The 17,803-nt window shown below is 37.3% G+C and overlaps 1 protein-coding gene across 3 annotated transcripts in view; it reads right to left on the bottom strand.

The window, feature by feature from the left end:
- LOC134540759 (probable zinc transporter protein DDB_G0282067) overlaps positions 1-17,142 on the bottom strand; it is a 42,166-nt gene extending 25,024 nt beyond the window's left edge. For 2 of the 3 annotated variants that reach the window (XM_063383664.1, XM_063383663.1), the window contains exons 1-2: positions 17,062-17,128; positions 14,686-14,784 (exon numbers count right to left, since the gene is read on the bottom strand). In XM_063383664.1, the coding sequence (XP_063239734.1) occupies positions 14,686-14,784; positions 17,062-17,100 (138 nt within the window). In that variant the 5' untranslated portion in view covers positions 17,101-17,128. Of the gene's footprint in view, positions 1-14,685; positions 14,785-17,061 lie in introns of all 3 variants that reach the window. The other variant, XM_063383662.1, reaches the window with a different exon arrangement.
- Positions 17,143-17,803: the final 661 nt, after the last annotated feature.

The raw sequence follows: 17,803 nt of genomic DNA, 5'->3' as shown, positions 1-17,803 counted from the left end.
ATATATTATCTTTGAAAGATTTGTGGAATGGGAGTGCATGACTTGATGTAAGCTTTTAGACATACGCCATTGCTAAGCACTTTTTCTGTAGAGGAAAACTAAAAAATACTCAAAAGACAAAAACAGAAATTAAGCAAAGTAGTTGGAAAAGGGGGGTTCAAGCACAGGCGCAGGAGCCAGGAGCCGGCCGCCATCTTGGATGACGTCATTTTTGACCCAAAATTCCTCAAAAATGACTCAAAATGACTCAAAATTTCCCGTTTTCGAGGGAAAAATTCCCGTTTCGAGGGAAAAATTCCCGTTTCGAGGGAAAATTTCCCGTTTTATTCCGTAAAAATCCCAGTGGATAGAAAAGTCCTAAAAGTGGCTTAATCATCCCTAACGCAAGCCACTGTTAAGCCGCTATCAGGACTTGACCTTGACCTTTGACCTTGCCAATCTATGCTAATCTATGCCAATCTATGCCAATCTACGCTAATCTATGCTAATCTATGCCAATCTATGCTAATCTATGCCAATCTATGCTAATCCGTATGCTAATCTATGCTAATCTGTATGCTAATCCATGCTAATCTGTATGCCAATCCATGCTAATCCATCCGCCATTTTGTATTTCTAGAAATTTCCGCAAACTTCGAATAGTGACGTCACCGTTGCACTTTGTGTCACGGACGCCATCTTGGATTTGAATTTTTTTTTTTCGAACTTTGAAATTCGATGTAAACATCAACCACCATCTTGTTTTCGTCTGCCGGTGGCCGCCATATTGTTTTCGTCTGCTGGTGGCAGCCATCTTGTTTTCGTCTGCTGGTGGCCGCCATCTTGTTTTCGTCTGCTGGAGGCAGCCATCTTGTGAGAGTGCGCTCACGCCATGTTAGTTTAATTCTTACCCGCTAGAGTGCAGTAATCATTTATTATTACTGTGACACCCACCATCTTGTCATTTGGCCACCATCTTGAAAATCCATAATTATTTAGCTAGGAATTCGGGAAAGATTCCAAAATTTATTAAATAAATCACCCATTAATTTATTTATTGAATCGCTGGATTCCCGTCCTTTGTTCGATACCTGATCGATGCAATAATGTTTAATTTTATGTAAAATAATAATAATTTCAATAAACCATCTTCAACATTCTTAAAGAGACTTTAAAACCTCTACTACCATCATCCTATAAGCCATCAACACCGACATCTTGGAAAATTCGTAATTATATTGCTAGAGATTCGGGAAAAAGTTACAAATTCATTAAATAAATTTGCAAACAATAAAATGATTAATTAGGTCGACTCAGGCCCTTGACACGATTCGGAATGAAGATGGAAAAAAATAAACATAATATAATAGTGGCAGGTTCGAGAAAGAAAACAACACAAGTTCTTTCACAAAATAAACTTTATTACATAATTTCTACTTTACTACACGAACACTTGCGAAAGCCAGCAATCTTATAATCATTTAGGTCCGCAGCGGCGTGAAATGACTAATTCTTAGCTCCAATCGGCTTATACTAGAAAGAGTCCAGCCAGAACCTTTACAGACATAGTCCTCCTCTTCTTGACAGAGTTTCTGGATACCGTTTTTAACAGTATGCTTCACATCGTTAGAACTGTAAATTACTGCAGCCGATGTCTTGAATGCACACTTCTTCACTTCGTCTTCGAATGGATACGGCTTTCCATATATACAGTCCAACCACAAGTTGTATTTTAATGAACCGTTTGTTGCTACATCATCAGTAAGCTGATTGATTATGTTCTCTTTGATATCATCAAGAAAATTACAAATGTCTTTCGACTCACCTAACGTATTTGGATAATAGTAGTCTTTCAATGTCCCACGAAATGCAGACTGCGCCAAGTAGAACCCATTATCATTCACTTGTAATGCGCCGAACACAGTCTTAGGTTTATTTTCATGTTCAGACGTCATACCAATCGGTTGCTGCACATCGGTTTTCTTGCTTGTTCTCTTACGAGTTTCCAATCTAAAGCGAGGAGTCGAAGTTTCTACAGGTAGTTCTTCAGTAGACACACGGACTTTACCGTTGCATTTTTTTCACATGTCGTCGCAAACTGTCAATACGTGTAAACCATTCATGACACCCATCACAGCGAAACTTTATACGAGATGGATTCTTCTTGCATTTACTCCGCTCATGTCTTCGTGCATCATGAGAAAATGCGAACGACATATCACAGTAGCTGCAAGGATACCGTGGTGATGAAGACGATCCTTTCAGACCCGAACCAGATGATGTTGTTGCAGCAGTTACACCATCTCCAGGCATACTCTTATGAACATCAATACATCGTTGCTGCACCGAAACCTTTACTTTCTGCCGCACAGCAGGTCCTTTGCATGTCTTCATGTGCGTTTTCATATTATCTTGTCTTGCAAATTGCTTGTGACATTTCCCACAAACAAACATTTTACGATAAGGGTTCTTAGCGCATTCTCTCCTCTCGTGTCGTCGAGTATTGCTGCTGTTTGTGAAAATCTTGTCACAGTAACAGCACCGATGTTCGTTAGTCGGTGTTGAATCACCAGTCATTGAAGTTTCCATCGAGGGCGAAACGAAGTTCGACGAGTTTTCCTGCGTAGTCAGCACCAACGGCATTAAAGTCTCTCCTGCTGACGGTATCGCGACTGTTGAAATCTCCTCTTTTGATGACGTCGTCTTTGCCGACGGGATCTGCACCTTCTCCACCGTAGCTGACGTCAGGGTTCCCGTAGACGATGGTGCGTCGTCCATCAAGTTCGACGTTTTAGATGGTAAAGATGCCATCGAAGTCTCAAGAACAGGCAATTACACGACGTATGCACCAGTAGAATCAAACTAGGTGATCCTTACACCGACGACGTCAGTAACAAACTGAGCGACCTGCTGTCCAGGGCTCGCTTATATACACACACCGGTTGGAATAATACTCTAGTCAAATCAAGAACCAATTACTATAATACTCGAGTCAAAACACCATTGAAAGAAGAAGCGCACCAAAATAAGGTAACGCATTTGGAAACAAATTCATCAAATGAAATGAACACGCAATGCACGCACTTGCAGCTTTCATCTCAAGGTATCATTTAAATTTCATTCAAGCGAAGTATCAAGCCAATGTCACATCATATTATCATCCTATTGGTCATACTATCCTCAAAATATAACAGTCTTATAAATCACACCAGTTATAGAAGGACTTATAGTTTATAACACACATCATTTCAGCCATTGTTCTTTAACAAATTCGAATTTAAAAATGTAAAATGTAAGTACTTGTTAAGTTGAAGAACCAGGTACGTAAATATATTATATACTTTATGGACACTGTAGGCACAAAAACCCTGAAAGTACATATGTAAGAATGATATTTAATAAAACTAATATTAGCTCTATACCCACACGACTATGTGTTGACTGCTGTGTCTAGGGTGTTGACCTCAATTTATACCGCTAGGACCTCCCTCCAGTCCAGTCACGTGTACCGTTGCTTCCGTTGTTGTCCCCCGCCTTGCTGGCGGCCTCCAACATTCGAACGAGGTGATCAACCATCCAAGCCCTAAGCATGTTCGCATTGTGTCTTGAGATCGGACCTGGACATCCAAGTTACATAGAGTATAATATACTCTGAAATACATAATAAAGAGAAAATTGATATAAATAACATTATACTTTGCTTAATAGTTCCAGAAGTAATGAACGCACTGCTTGACCAGTGACAGGTGTAACTAAATATTAAATATATTTTATTTTCCATTACCTTTCGTGGAATTTATTAATCATTCACTCTACGAAAAACAACTCAAGACAATATACCTGACCATCGAATTAAAATACAGTACCGCTATGCCTTACATGAAAGTCTAATTATTCGATAATCTGAATAACCTATAAATCGTTCATGTACAAAGCCACACATACAGGCAAATTGTCTATGGACAATCAGACCGAGTCATGACAATATCAGACGTATAGGTTAGAATTTTCAGAACCGCAGGACCTTCTTCGTCTTTAGATAATTACAGTCATTTAGACCATCATGAAATCTTAATACATACTAAAGGACCAAGCGACCTTGAAAAATATTTTAGTAACACCAAGAGGTTTTGAACTAGTAAATATTCAGTCACTACATATTTTACTATGCGCAATCAACAAAAAGGAAGCACCATCAACGAAAAGGCAGCACATTTGGAAGCACATTCAACGAAAAAGGAAGCACAATCATAGAAACAACGCACAATCGGAAGCACAATCAACAAAAAGGAAGCACATTTTGGAAGCACCATCAACAAAAAGGAAGCACATTTTGGAAGCACCATCAAAAAGGCAGCACATTTTGGAAGCACAATCAAAAAAGGCAGCACATTTGGAAGCACCATCAACAAAAAGAAGGAAGCACATTTTGGAAGCACCATCAAAAGGCAGCACATTTGGAAACACAAGTTACGAGAACTAAGTCTTAGTTAGAAATCAGAATGCAAGAAATAAAAACATTAAATTTTTACTTTTAATATTTAATTTATTTCTTAAGATTATACAAATAGAAGTAAAATAAGCCATTATTGTATGTAGCCAGCTTTCCTCAGTTCTTCGAGTTCTATACCTACCACGTTAGCATGGAGATGTCGTCAGAGCCCCCCCACACCACTGGGCGACAGTTACGGTGACCCCAGAACTCGCTCGAAATATCCTGCACAACACATTCCAAAAACATGACGTAGCCTATGGTTGACGGCACAAACACCCTGAGTGGCTCTGTGTGTTTCCTCCTGCCCGAACACGCGCTGCTGTGAAAGCCTCATCCCGAGCACAGACGTCACTCCCGCAGCAGACAAAACAGGCGTATGCTACAGGAGCTAGAACAATTGAATAACCAAATATATTTAGACTACCCAACTACATAAATGACATGAGATAATTCCTGTGCGATAATCGTACTTTAAATAATGCAATGTATGTATAAACAATAATCATGACTAAGTACTTGAAAAAAAAAATGTAAATGAGGTGTTAATCACCTTTAGCGCTTCTCGATTTCTGTATCTGCTACCCACGAATTAAATTGAGACGGGAAACCCCACCATTTCACAAAAGGCCGGCCATTTCTTCGTTTGAGAACTTTTTCCACCAAATATGTGTCCGGATACATCGTAGGCTGGATCTCTTCAGCATAGAAGCCACCACGAATAGGCTTGTGGTCCAAGTCTTCGAGGTAGTAGGTCCTGGGTTCCGATTCACGAACATGTGTCACACGGAAAAGTTCAGAACTCCAATTCGCTGTGAAACCTTTCTCAAAGACACCTTTCTGCTTGGAGATTCTCACAATGTCACCAACATTAGCTTTATGCTTGCGTGTATCTTTCTTCTTCGTGTTGGTGAATACAGTTCCAAACAGACGATCATCCTTTACATCTGTCGATGGTACATCCTCCATCGAGTACGACGTTAAAGTCGGTAAAGATGCCATCGAAGTCTCAAGAACAGGCAGTTACGCGACTTATGCACCAGAAGAAACAAACTAGGTGATCCGTACACCGTCGACGGCAGTAACAAATTGAGCGTCCTGCTGTCTAGGACTCGTTTTTATACATTAACCGGTTTTGAATAATACGCTAGTCAAATCAAGAACAATTTACTAAAATACTAGAGTCAAAACAACATTAAAAAAATAGAAGTACCATCAACAAAAAAGGCAGCAAATTTGGAAGCACCGACTACGAAAAGGCAGCACATTTGGAAGCACCGAATACGAAAAGGCAGCTCATTTGACAGCACCGACAACGAAAAGGCAGCACATTTGGAAGCACCGACTACGAAAAGGCAGCACATTTGTAAACACCATCAACAAAAAGGAAGCACAATCGGAAGCACATTCATAGAAAAGGAAGCACAATCGGAAGCACAATCACAAAAAGGAAGCACATTTGGAAGCACAATCACAAAAAGGAAGCACATTTGGAAGCACAATCCACAAAAAGGAAGCACATTTGGAAGCACATTCAACGAAAAAGGAAGCACAATCATAGAAACAACACACAATCGGAAGCACAATCAACAAAAAGGAAGCACAATCGGAAGCACATTCATAGAAAAGGAAGCACAATCGGAAGCACAATCACAAAAAGGAAGCACATTTGGAAGCACAATCACAAAAAGGAAGCACATTTGGAAGCACAATCCACAAAAAGGAAGCACATTTGAAAGCACATTCAACGAAAAAGGAAGCACAATCATAGAAACAACGCACAATCGGAAGCACAATCAACAAAAAGGAAGCACATTTTGGAAGCACCATCAACAAAAAGGAAGCACATTTTGGAAGCACCATCAAAAAGGCAGCACATTTTGGAAGCACAATCAAAAAAGGCAGCACATTTGGAAGCACCATCAACAAAAGAAGGAAGCACATTTTGGAAGCACAATCAAAAAAGGCAGAGAAAAAAAATATTTTAAAATAAAAATAAATTAATAAAAAATTTTAAATGACAAAAAAATTAAAAAAAATAAATAAAATTCTGGCTTGTACTAGAACTATATCTTTGCTCAACAATGATAAGTTCACAAGCTTGCAGAATCTGTTTATTTATTTTTTTAATTTTTTTTGTCATTTAAAATTTTTTATTAATTTATTTTTATTTTAAAATATTTTTTTTCTCTGCCTTTTTTGATTGTGCTTCCAAAATGTGCTTCCTTCTTTTGTTGATGGTGCTTCCAAATGTGCTGCCTTTTTTGATTGTGCTTCCAAAATGTGCTGCCTTTTTGATGGTGCTTCCAAAATGTGCTTCCTTTTTGTTGATGGTGCTTCCAAAATGTGCTTCCTTTTTGTTGATTGTGCTTCCGATTGTGTGTTGTTTCTATGATTGTGCTTCCTTTTTCGTTGAATGTGCTTCCAAATGTGCTTCCTTTTTGTGGATTGTGCTTCCAAATGTGCTTCCTTTTTGTGATTGTGCTTCCAAATGTGCTTCCTTTTTGTGATTGTGCTTCCGATTGTGCTTCCTTTTCTATGAATGTGCTTCCGATTGTGCTTCCTTTTTGTTGATTGTGCTTCCGATTGTGTGTTGTTTCTATGATTGTGCTTCCTTTTTCGTTGAATGTGCTTCCAAATGTGCTTCCTTTTTGTGGATTGTGCTTCCAAATGTGCTTCCTTTTTGTGATTGTGCTTCCAAATGTGCTTCCTTTTTGTGATTGTGCTTCCGATTGTGCTTCCTTTTCTATGAATGTGCTTCCGATTGTGCTTCCTTTTTGTTGATGGTGTTTACAAATGTGCTGCCTTTTCGTAGTCGGTGCTTCCAAATGTGCTGCCTTTTCGTTGTCGGTGCTGTCAAATGTGCTGCCTTTTCGTATTCGGTGCTTCCAAATGTGCTGCCTTTTCGTAGTCGGTGCTTCCAAATGTGCTGCCTTTTCGTTGTTGGTGCTGTCAAATGTGCTGCCTTTTCGTTGTCGGTGCTGCCAAATGTGCTGCCTTTTCTTAGTCAGTGCTTCCAAATGTGCTGCCTTTTCGTTGTCGGTGCTTCCAAATGTGCTGTTTTTTCGTAGTCGGTGCTTCCTATTGTGCTGCCTTTTCGTAGTCTGTGCTTCCAAATGTGCTGCCTTTTCGTAGTCGGTGCTTCCAAATTTGCTGCCTTTTTTGTTGATGGTACTTCTATTTTTTTAATGTTGTTTTGACTCTAGTATTTTAGTAAATTGTTCTTGATTTGACTAGCGTATTATTCAAAACCGGTTAATGTATAAAAACGAGTCCTAGACAGCAGGACGCTCAATTTGTTACTGCCGTCGACGGTGTACGGATCACCTAGTTTGTTTCTTCTGGTGCATAAGTCGCGTAACTGCCTGTTCTTGAGACTTCGATGGCATCTTTACCGACTTTAACGTCGTACTCGATGGAGGATGTACCATCGACATATGTAAAGGATGATCGTCTGTTTGGAACTGTATTCACCAACACGAAGAAGAAAGATACACGCAAGCATAAAGCTAATGTTGGTGACATTGTGAGAATCTCCAAGCAGAAAGGTGTCTTTGAGAAAGGTTTCACAGCGAATTGGAGTTCTGAACTTTTCCGTGTGACACATGTTCGTGAATCGGAACCCAGGACCTACTACCTCGAAGACTTGGACCACAAGCCTATTCGTGGTGGCTTCTATGCTGAAGAGATCCAGCCTACGATGTATCCGGACACATATTTGGTGGAAAAAGTTCTCAAACGAAGAAATGGCCGGCCTTTTGTGAAATGGTGGGGTTTCCCGTCTCAATTTAATTCGTGGGTAGCAGATACAGAAATCGAGAAGCGCTAAAGGTGATTAACACCTCATTTACATTTTTTTTTTCAAGTACTTAGTCATGATTATTGTTTATACATACATTGCATTATTTAAAGTACGATTATCGCACAGGAATTATCTCATGTCATTTATGTAGTTGGGTAGTCTAAATATATTTGGTTATTCAATTGTTCTAGCTCCTGTAGCATACGCCTGTTTTGTCTGCTGCGGGAGTGACGTCTGTGCTCGGGATGAGGCTTTCACAGCAGCGCGTGTTCGGGCAGGAGGAAACACACAGAGCCACTCAGGGTGTTTGTGCCGTCAACCATAGGCTACGTCATGTTTTTGGAATGTGTTGTGCAGGATATTTCGAGCGAGTTCTGGGGTCACCGTAACTGTCGCCCAGTGGTGTGGGGGGGCTCTGACGACATCTCCATGCTAACGTGGTAGGTATAGAACTCGAAGAACTGAGGAAAGCTGGCTACATACAATAATGGCTTATTTTACTTCTATTTGTATAATCTTAAGAAATAAATTAAATATTAAAAGTAAAAATTTAATGTTTTTATTTCTTGCATTCTGATTTCTAACTAAGACTTAGTTCTCGTAACTTATGTTTCCAAATGTGCTGCCTTTTGATGGTGCTTCCAAAATGTGCTTTCTTCTTTTTGTTGATGGTGCTTCCAAATGTGCTGCCTTTTTTGATTGTGCTTCCAAAATGTGCTGCCTTTTTGATGGTGCTTCCAAAATGTGCTTCCTTTTTGTTGATGGTGCTTCCAAAATGTGCTTCCTTTTTGTTGATTGTGCTTCCGATTGTGCGTTGTTTCTATGATTGTGCTTCCTTTTTCGTTGAATGTGCTTCCAAATGTGCTGCCTTTTCGTTGATGGTGCTTCCTTTTTGTTGATTGCGCATAGTAAAATATGTAGTGACTGAATATTTACTAGTTCAAAACCTCTTGGTGTTACTAAAATATTTTTCAAGGTCGCTTGGTCCTTTAGTATGTATTAAGATTTCATGATGGTCTAAATGACTGTAATTATCTAAAGACGAAGAAGGTCCTGCGGTTCTGAAAATTCTAACCTATACGTCTGATATTGTCATGACTCGGTCTGATTGTCCATAGACAATTTGCCTGTATGTGTGGCTTTGTACATGAACGATTTATAGGTTATTCAGATTATCGAATAATTAGACTTTCATGTAAGGCATAGCGGTACTGTATTTTAATTCGATGGTCAGGTATATTGTCTTGAGTTGTTTTTCGTAGAGTGAATGATTAATAAATTCCACGAAAGGTAATGGAAAATAAAATATATTTAATATTTAGTTACACCTGTCACTGGTCAAGCAGTGCGTTCATTACTTCTGGAACTATTAAGCAAAGTATAATGTTATTTATATCAATTTTCTCTTTATTATGTATTTCAGAGTATATTATACTCTATGTAACTTGGATGTCCAGGTCCGATCTCAAGACACAATGCGAACATGCTTAGGGCTTGGATGGTTGATCACCTCGTTCGAATGTTGGAGGCCGCCAGCAAGGCGGGGGACAACAACGGAAGCAACGGTACACGTGACTGGACTGGAGGGAGGTCCTAGCGGTATAAATTGAGGTCAACACCCTAGACACAGCAGTCAACACATAGTCGTGTGGGTATAGAGCTAATATTAGTTTTATTAAATATCATTCTTACATATGTACTTTCAGGGTTTTTGTGCCTACAGTGTCCATAAAGTATATAATATATTTACGTACCTGGTTCTTCAACTTAACAAGTACTTACATTTTACATTTTTAAATTCGAATTTGTTAAAGAACAATGGCTGAAATGATGTGTGTTATAAACTATAAGTCCTTCTATAACTGGTGTGATTTATAAGACTGTTATATTTTGAGGATAGTATGACCAATAGGATGATAATATGATGTGACATTGGCTTGATACTTCGCTTGAATGAAATTTAAATGATACCTTGAGATGAAAGCTGCAAGTGCGTGCATTGCGTGTTCATTTCATTTGATGAATTTGTTTCCAAATGCGTTACCTTATTTTGGTGCGCTTCTTCTTTCAATGGTGTTTTGACTCGAGTATTATAGTAATTGGTTCTTGATTTGACTAGAGTATTATTCCAACCGGTGTGTGTATATAAGCGAGCCCTGGACAGCAGGTCGCTCAGTTTGTTACTGACGTCGTCGGTGTAAGGATCACCTAGTTTGATTCTACTGGTGCATACGTCGTGTAATTGCCTGTTCTTGAGACTTCGATGGCATCTTTACCATCTAAAACGTCGAACTTGATGGACGACGCACCATCGTCTACGGGAACCCTGACGTCAGCTACGGTGGAGAAGGTGCAGATCCCGTCGGCAAAGACGACGTCATCAAAAGAGGAGATTTCAACAGTCGCGATACCGTCAGCAGGAGAGACTTTAATGCCGTTGGTGCTGACTACGCAGGAAAACTCGTCGAACTTCGTTTCGCCCTCGATGGAAACTTCAATGACTGGTGATTCAACACCGACTAACGAACATCGGTGCTGTTACTGTGACAAGATTTTCACAAACAGCAGCAATACTCGACGACACGAGAGGAGAGAATGCGCTAAGAACCCTTATCGTAAAATGTTTGTTTGTGGGAAATGTCACAAGCAATTTGCAAGACAAGATAATATGAAAACGCACATGAAGACATGCAAAGGACCTGCTGTGCGGCAGAAAGTAAAGGTTTCGGTGCAGCAACGATGTATTGATGTTCATAAGAGTATGCCTGGAGATGGTGTAACTGCTGCAACAACATCATCTGGTTCGGGTCTGAAAGGATCGTCTTCATCACCACGGTATCCTTGCAGCTACTGTGATATGTCGTTCGCATTTTCTCATGATGCACGAAGACATGAGCGGAGTAAATGCAAGAAGAATCCATCTCGTATAAAGTTTCGCTGTGATGGGTGTCATGAATGGTTTACACGTATTGACAGTTTGCGACGACATGTGAAAAAAATGCAACGGTAAAGTCCGTGTGTCTACTGAAGAACTACCTGTAGAAACTTCGACTCCTCGCTTTAGATTGGAAACTCGTAAGAGAACAAGCAAGAAAACCGATGTGCAGCAACCGATTGGTATGACGTCTGAACATGAAAATAAACCTAAGACTGTGTTCGGCGCATTACAAGTGAATGATAATGGGTTCTACTTGGCGCAGTCTGCATTTCGTGGGACATTGAAAGACTACTATTATCCAAATACGTTAGGTGAGTCGAAAGACATTTGTAATTTTCTTGATGATATCAAAGAGAACATAATCAATCAGCTTACTGATGATGTAGCAACAAACGGTTCATTAAAATACAACTTGTGGTTGGACTGTATATATGGAAAGCCGTATCCATTCGAAGACGAAGTGAAGAAGTGTGCATTCAAGACATCGGCTGCAGTAATTTACAGTTCTAACGATGTGAAGCATACTGTTAAAAACGGTATCCAGAAACTCTGTCAAGAAGAGGAGGACTATGTCTGTAAAGGTTCTGGCTGGACTCTTTCTAGTATAAGCCGATTGGAGCTAAGAATTAGTCATTTCACGCCGCTGCGGACCTAAATGATTATAAGATTGCTGGCTTTCGCAAGTGTTCGTGTAGTAAAGTAGAAATTATGTAATAAAGTTTATTTTGTGAAAGAACTTGTGTTGTTTTCTTTCTCGAACCTGCCACTATTATATTATGTTTATTTTTTTCCATCTTCATTCCGAATCGTGTCAAGGGCCTGAGTCGACCTAATTAATCATTTTATTGTTTGCAAATTTATTTAATGAATTTGTAACTTTTTCCCGAATCTCTAGCAATATAATTACGAATTTTCCAAGATGTCGGTGTTGATGGCTTATAGGATGATGGTAGTAGAGGTTTTAAAGTCTCTTTAAGAATGTTGAAGATGGTTTATTGAAATTATTATTATTTTACATAAAATTAAACATTATTGCATCGATCAGGTATCGAACAAAGGACGGGAATCCAGCGATTCAATAAATAAATTAATGGGTGATTTATTTAATAAATTTTGGAATCTTTCCCGAATTCCTAGCTAAATAATTATGGATTTTCAAGATGGTGGCCAAATGACAAGATGGTGGGTGTCACAGTAATAATAAATGATTACTGCACTCTAGCGGGTAAGAATTAAACTAACATGGCGTGAGCGCACTCTCACAAGATGGCTGCCTCCAGCAGACGAAAACAAGATGGCGGCCACCAGCAGACGAAAACAAGATGGCTGCCACCAGCAGACGAAAACAATATGGCGGCCACCGGCAGACGAAAACAAGATGGTGGTTGATGTTTACATCGAATTTCAAAGTTCGAAAAAAAAAAATTCAAATCCAAGATGGCGTCCGTGACACAAAGTGCAACGGTGACGTCACTATTCGAAGTTTGCGGAAATTTCTAGAAATACAAAATGGCGGATGGATTAGCATGGATTGGCATACAGATTAGCATGGATTAGCATACAGATTAGCATAGATTAGCATACGGATTAGCATAGATTGGCATAGATTAGCATAGATTGGCATAGATTAGCATAGATTAGCGTAGATTGGCATAGATTGGCATAGATTAGCATAGATTGGCAAGGTCAAAGGTCAAGGTCAAGTCCTGATAGCGGCTTAACAGTGGCTTGCGTTAGGGATGATTAAGCCACTTTTAGGACTTTTCTATCCACTGGGATTTTTACGGAATAAAACGGGAAATTTTCCCTCGAAACGGGAATTTTTCCCTCGAAACGGGAATTTTTCCCTCGAAAACGGGAAATTTTGAGTCATTTTGAGTCATTTTTGAGGAATTTTGGGTCAAAAATGACGTCATCCAAGATGGCGGCCGGCTCCTGGCTCCTGCGCCTGTGCTTGAACCCCCCTTTTCCAACTACTAAGCAAATAATTGACTGCTATCTGCTCCTGTCCTCAGGCAGAGACGCACATGGTACGAAAACACAGGTGCGACTGAGTAGGGGCTGGAAAAATGAAGGTATTTATCAGAATACATATACGCTCATCACTGACTCAGTGACTCTGCAACGCCACAGAGAAATGTATATCTTGGAGACAAGCGTATCATGAAACACAAATTTTAGCCTACTACGTAGAGATGTGTTTAAAATAGAAAATGGAAGCAAAACAATAGAGTAACATTTGAAATGCAGTTACATTAGTGGAACATGCATTATTCATTAAATTAAAGTGTTTGTTATATTCTTCATCTTTCAATAGCCGCCTCAGGTGACTTTCAACCTCCTAGTTAATATATATTTGTCTAAAGCACAATTGGTATATTTTCCAGTGATCATATTTGAACCGCATCAAAATTTACCCCTTGAGAACATCAACAGCGTGTTCTATGACTGTGCCATCTATGCTACTCGGGTTTGAGTAGGAGACTCTTTACAATAAGTAGTGTAATGATATATATCTTACGTATTTTAATAATTTATATTACTTTTGTTAATGATTTAGTTTACCAATAAATATTTCAAGTTAGTTTCTATATCTTAAAGTTTCATTTGGCACAAAAATAATTTTGGTATGTACTTTAACGTTTACGAAAGTGACTATATACGTGTTTATGTTACTAGAAACTTTGTGTAACATTTCCGTTCTTCGACTTCCGTTTCATTTAACCGAAATTACCCCCACCAAATGCAGTATTCCGAGAGCTGAGATGTTAACACATAAATAAAACTCTTGTTACGTTTTGTGAACTGACAACTGCTTTCGTTATTAATTATTTAAAATAATTTCCTTCCATAGCAGGAATTAAAAAAAACGCAAAATAGATTGTCAAATAACACACTACGCGATACACTAAAATATATTTTTTTGGTTTATCATTGCTTTTAGAAAACTATGATTCGCATTCAAACTAAAAATGTAATGTTATTTACAATAAAAAAAATAATGAAAATACCATTTTCACATTTTTTTTTTCAATCACAAGCCCATAATTGCAAAATTATCCAATTTTTTAAACACGTGTAGCAGCTTTGCAAAACTTGGTTTTACACTCAGAGAAAAGACAATTTTTTCGTTAAAATGTTTTTTTACATAATGAGCATTTTCTGTACAATTATTTCGAAAGCGCTTTTACATTTCCTTCTGAATCACACATTTTATAACAACATATTTTTTTAAAAGTATTTTCGAGTTATTATAGTTTACACATTTATGAATAATAAAGAGAACTAATACATATTTTTTATAATATACAAAAATAATTTTGAAACGTTATGTTATATGCCAAAAAGCTATTGTCATAAATTTACAGGAAAACCCCTGGTATAAAATTTTCGACAAAAAAAACCAAATGATCAACATAGCGTGGTAAACCTGGCTTCGACGTTGTCTGTTTTTGATGATGCTTACATACTTACTCGATCTCCTATTTCTGGTCGTACAGAGCAATCAGCATCTCGTTTCCTCAGCTCATGTCGTCCCAAAAAGCTGCCAAAAGCTTCGTGAAGCGATACCACCTGAAAGGATGAAAGCACATTGATTTTGTAAATACATGAGTACATATACATACATGCCGCAGTACGTTCGTGAATTAAAACATGCATCTTGTATAAATAAATTAACAATTTTGTGAAAAAAATCCCTAGCTAATTTTTTTTTTTTTTGAATTTTCCTTAATTGGAGTTTCACTGATTAATCCCAAATGAAATATCTCATTGTTTTTCACCAATAAACAAAAATAATAGCAATTTATATATTCCATTAAATAATGGAGGTCACTGCATGTTTCACGTACATATAAATTTCTCAAGATTTGGAGTACAAGACATTAGAACTTGCAGCACATGAGCACCTCAGAAAAATAGTATTTAAAATTTACCGATATTATTAAAATAATAAAGAAAATTAACTGGTATACGACGCCAAATAAAATTTTAAAGAAAATTATTTATTCTTTCACGCCATCGTTAATACAGATTGTATTATTGTAAGTTATTTAGTACATTCAGTATACAAGTACTTTACTCTAAATGTCCAAACAGAATATTACTTTACTTTCTACTAAATGATTTCATCACTCGGTTCGTTAGCTAATATAATTATTTAGTGTAATACAACGAGAATCAATTATAATTTTTTTCCTTTAATATTAATTGTTATATATTAATAAACGCTAAATAATGCTTTCAATAATAAAATATAAAATCAAAAATGGTAATAAAATATTATAATAATAAAATTGCCTTTTAACACATATTTTCAGGGGAAAATATTGCAGTTTTCAACTAAATTATAAAATATTTTTGCACGCTAGAAGCAAGTAATTTTCTGTACAAAGTAACAATAGTGGTATAGGTATTATACATTAATTTTCTTATACCTTAATTAAAAAAAAAAACAATTCCACACAAAATTGTATGTAAATAAAATAAAAACTGAAAAAAGAAGAGTTAAGTTGATTCCAGCCAATATGACCTCAAAAGTTCTTGTTATATGCCATACTATGAAAAACTTGATTTTTTGACGTGACAACGTCTAAGAAATCGATGAACGCCGGCTGCACGCACGAAAAAGTGTCCTGCTACGCACATTTTTCCGTTACGCTGTGTCCCGTTACGCCCATTGTACGCTTGCGCCGCATTAAACTCTCTTCCACTCAACTGTTTATAAAGTGAAGTGAAAGGTTAATGTGGTTTTCATTGCTTATTACAACAACAATTTCGGCAAAAAAAAAGGTTAATTATTATTGCATTTTAAAAATCTGATTGCTAGTATAATTTCAAGTATTTATTCTTTTATTATTAAAATATAAATGATTCATATTTATTCATAAAATATGCATCATTTCATCAATGTTTTGTTATGACGTTGTCAGGTTAAACTATCGTCCGTAAACCGACTTTACAGACATCCAATTTTTTTTTATCTGGATCAGATATATAATTGGCTTTGCCGAAGTTAAATTTTGTCTAGTTGTCGACAATAACGGCGTTCATTTAACTTGTATAAAATTTCACAGTTCGAAAAAAAAAGTATCAACTGTGTACGTATCCTCACTCTAGTGTTGCTCTATGGACAGTGATATTTGTTCGTGAACCATCATCATGTTATGCTTAAAGAGTGTCTGTCATTGGTACTATATTTAAGAATGGTCAAATTTTTAAACATGTTACATGACACAGATTAGGCTACAGCTGGAATGCAGTGCAATGTAGGCTAATTCTTTTTTATGGAACATAAAAAAGTTACGGTTATTTGAACATTCACATGAAAGAAACAATATCGCTACAAAAAAGAAAAAAAAAATGTTTGGAGTTATACTGGGAATTTATTCTTGGTGGTGTCCCGATACCTATAACAGATAAAGTTATTGGTAAACCATTCCAGTATTAACTACGCACATAAATAAGCATAGTAAAAAAATAAAGTGAAATTGATGAACATTTGATTATTTTTGCCACAGTTTAAAACATTAATGTTTATATATGTATATATATTTGTGTGTGTGTGTGTGTGTGTGTGTGTGAGTGTGAGTTAAAAAAATTCGCCTTTTTTCGTAAGCCCAAAAATAAATATTTATTTTCTCCCTCCAGGCCCTGCAGATTAAACTATTCGTACCTATGCAAAAATAAACCTAACAATGTGTTGTAAAATGTACAGCAATTTTCTTGTTGTATTAGAGATTATTTCTTGGCAACTGGTTTCCAAGGGAATCATTGGTATATGTATATGTGTATATATATGTATATGTATATGTATATATATATATTCTGCATGTAGTTGCGTCCACTCACCAGCAGGGCGGACAACAGGGTTATAGCAGCGGTCTTCATGATCGTGTGATAGCGACTCCTGTTGTTGGCGCTGTATTTATACTGTGTGGTTGGTTCGCGCCGCGCCCGCTAGGAGAGCCGTCGTCGAGATTGCACAATAACTGCGTCGTCAATAGCGCCCGCCTCATGACCACGGGCAAAGAATAATCAAACATTCAGTAATTTACACAAATTCACAAATTGGCTTTTGACCCACTTCTGGTGTACTGCGACTTGTGAAGTACACATGGAAGGGTTTTTTTGAAGTCACCGAAATACACCTTGGTTTTTTTTGTTACTAACCAATTTTAATTAAACAATTATTGTCTTTTTAAAAAATAATATGAATTTTAATCATAAAGTGTCAAATTAATTATATTATAATCTGACTTCTTGTAACGTGATTTCCAATTTCGTAATTTAAAAGAAAAATTTTAAGTATCTCTCAACCAAAAATTAAAATATATATATATATATTAATAGTTTTATGAACCGCATGAACTGTTAGCATGCATCGAGAAAAACCAAACTGCTCCTTTTATAAATATAAAAATGTTAATCTCGTGCTAAACCCGTTTCAAACGATCAAGAGCCCACATAAGTTAATATAAGCTGGCAATATTTGCAGTGTACATGTATATTATTTTAAGATGTTTAAAAACACTACTTCCAATTTAAATTGCAAAAAATAATAACGGGAATTTACCAGTGTGTGAACAGTTTA

This window comes from Bacillus rossius, chromosome 17, assembly GCF_032445375.1.
Source record: "Bacillus rossius redtenbacheri isolate Brsri chromosome 17, Brsri_v3, whole genome shotgun sequence".
NCBI lineage: Eukaryota > Metazoa > Arthropoda > Insecta > Phasmatodea > Bacillidae > Bacillus > Bacillus rossius.
This window is presented reverse-complemented; position numbering and strand designations above follow the sequence as displayed.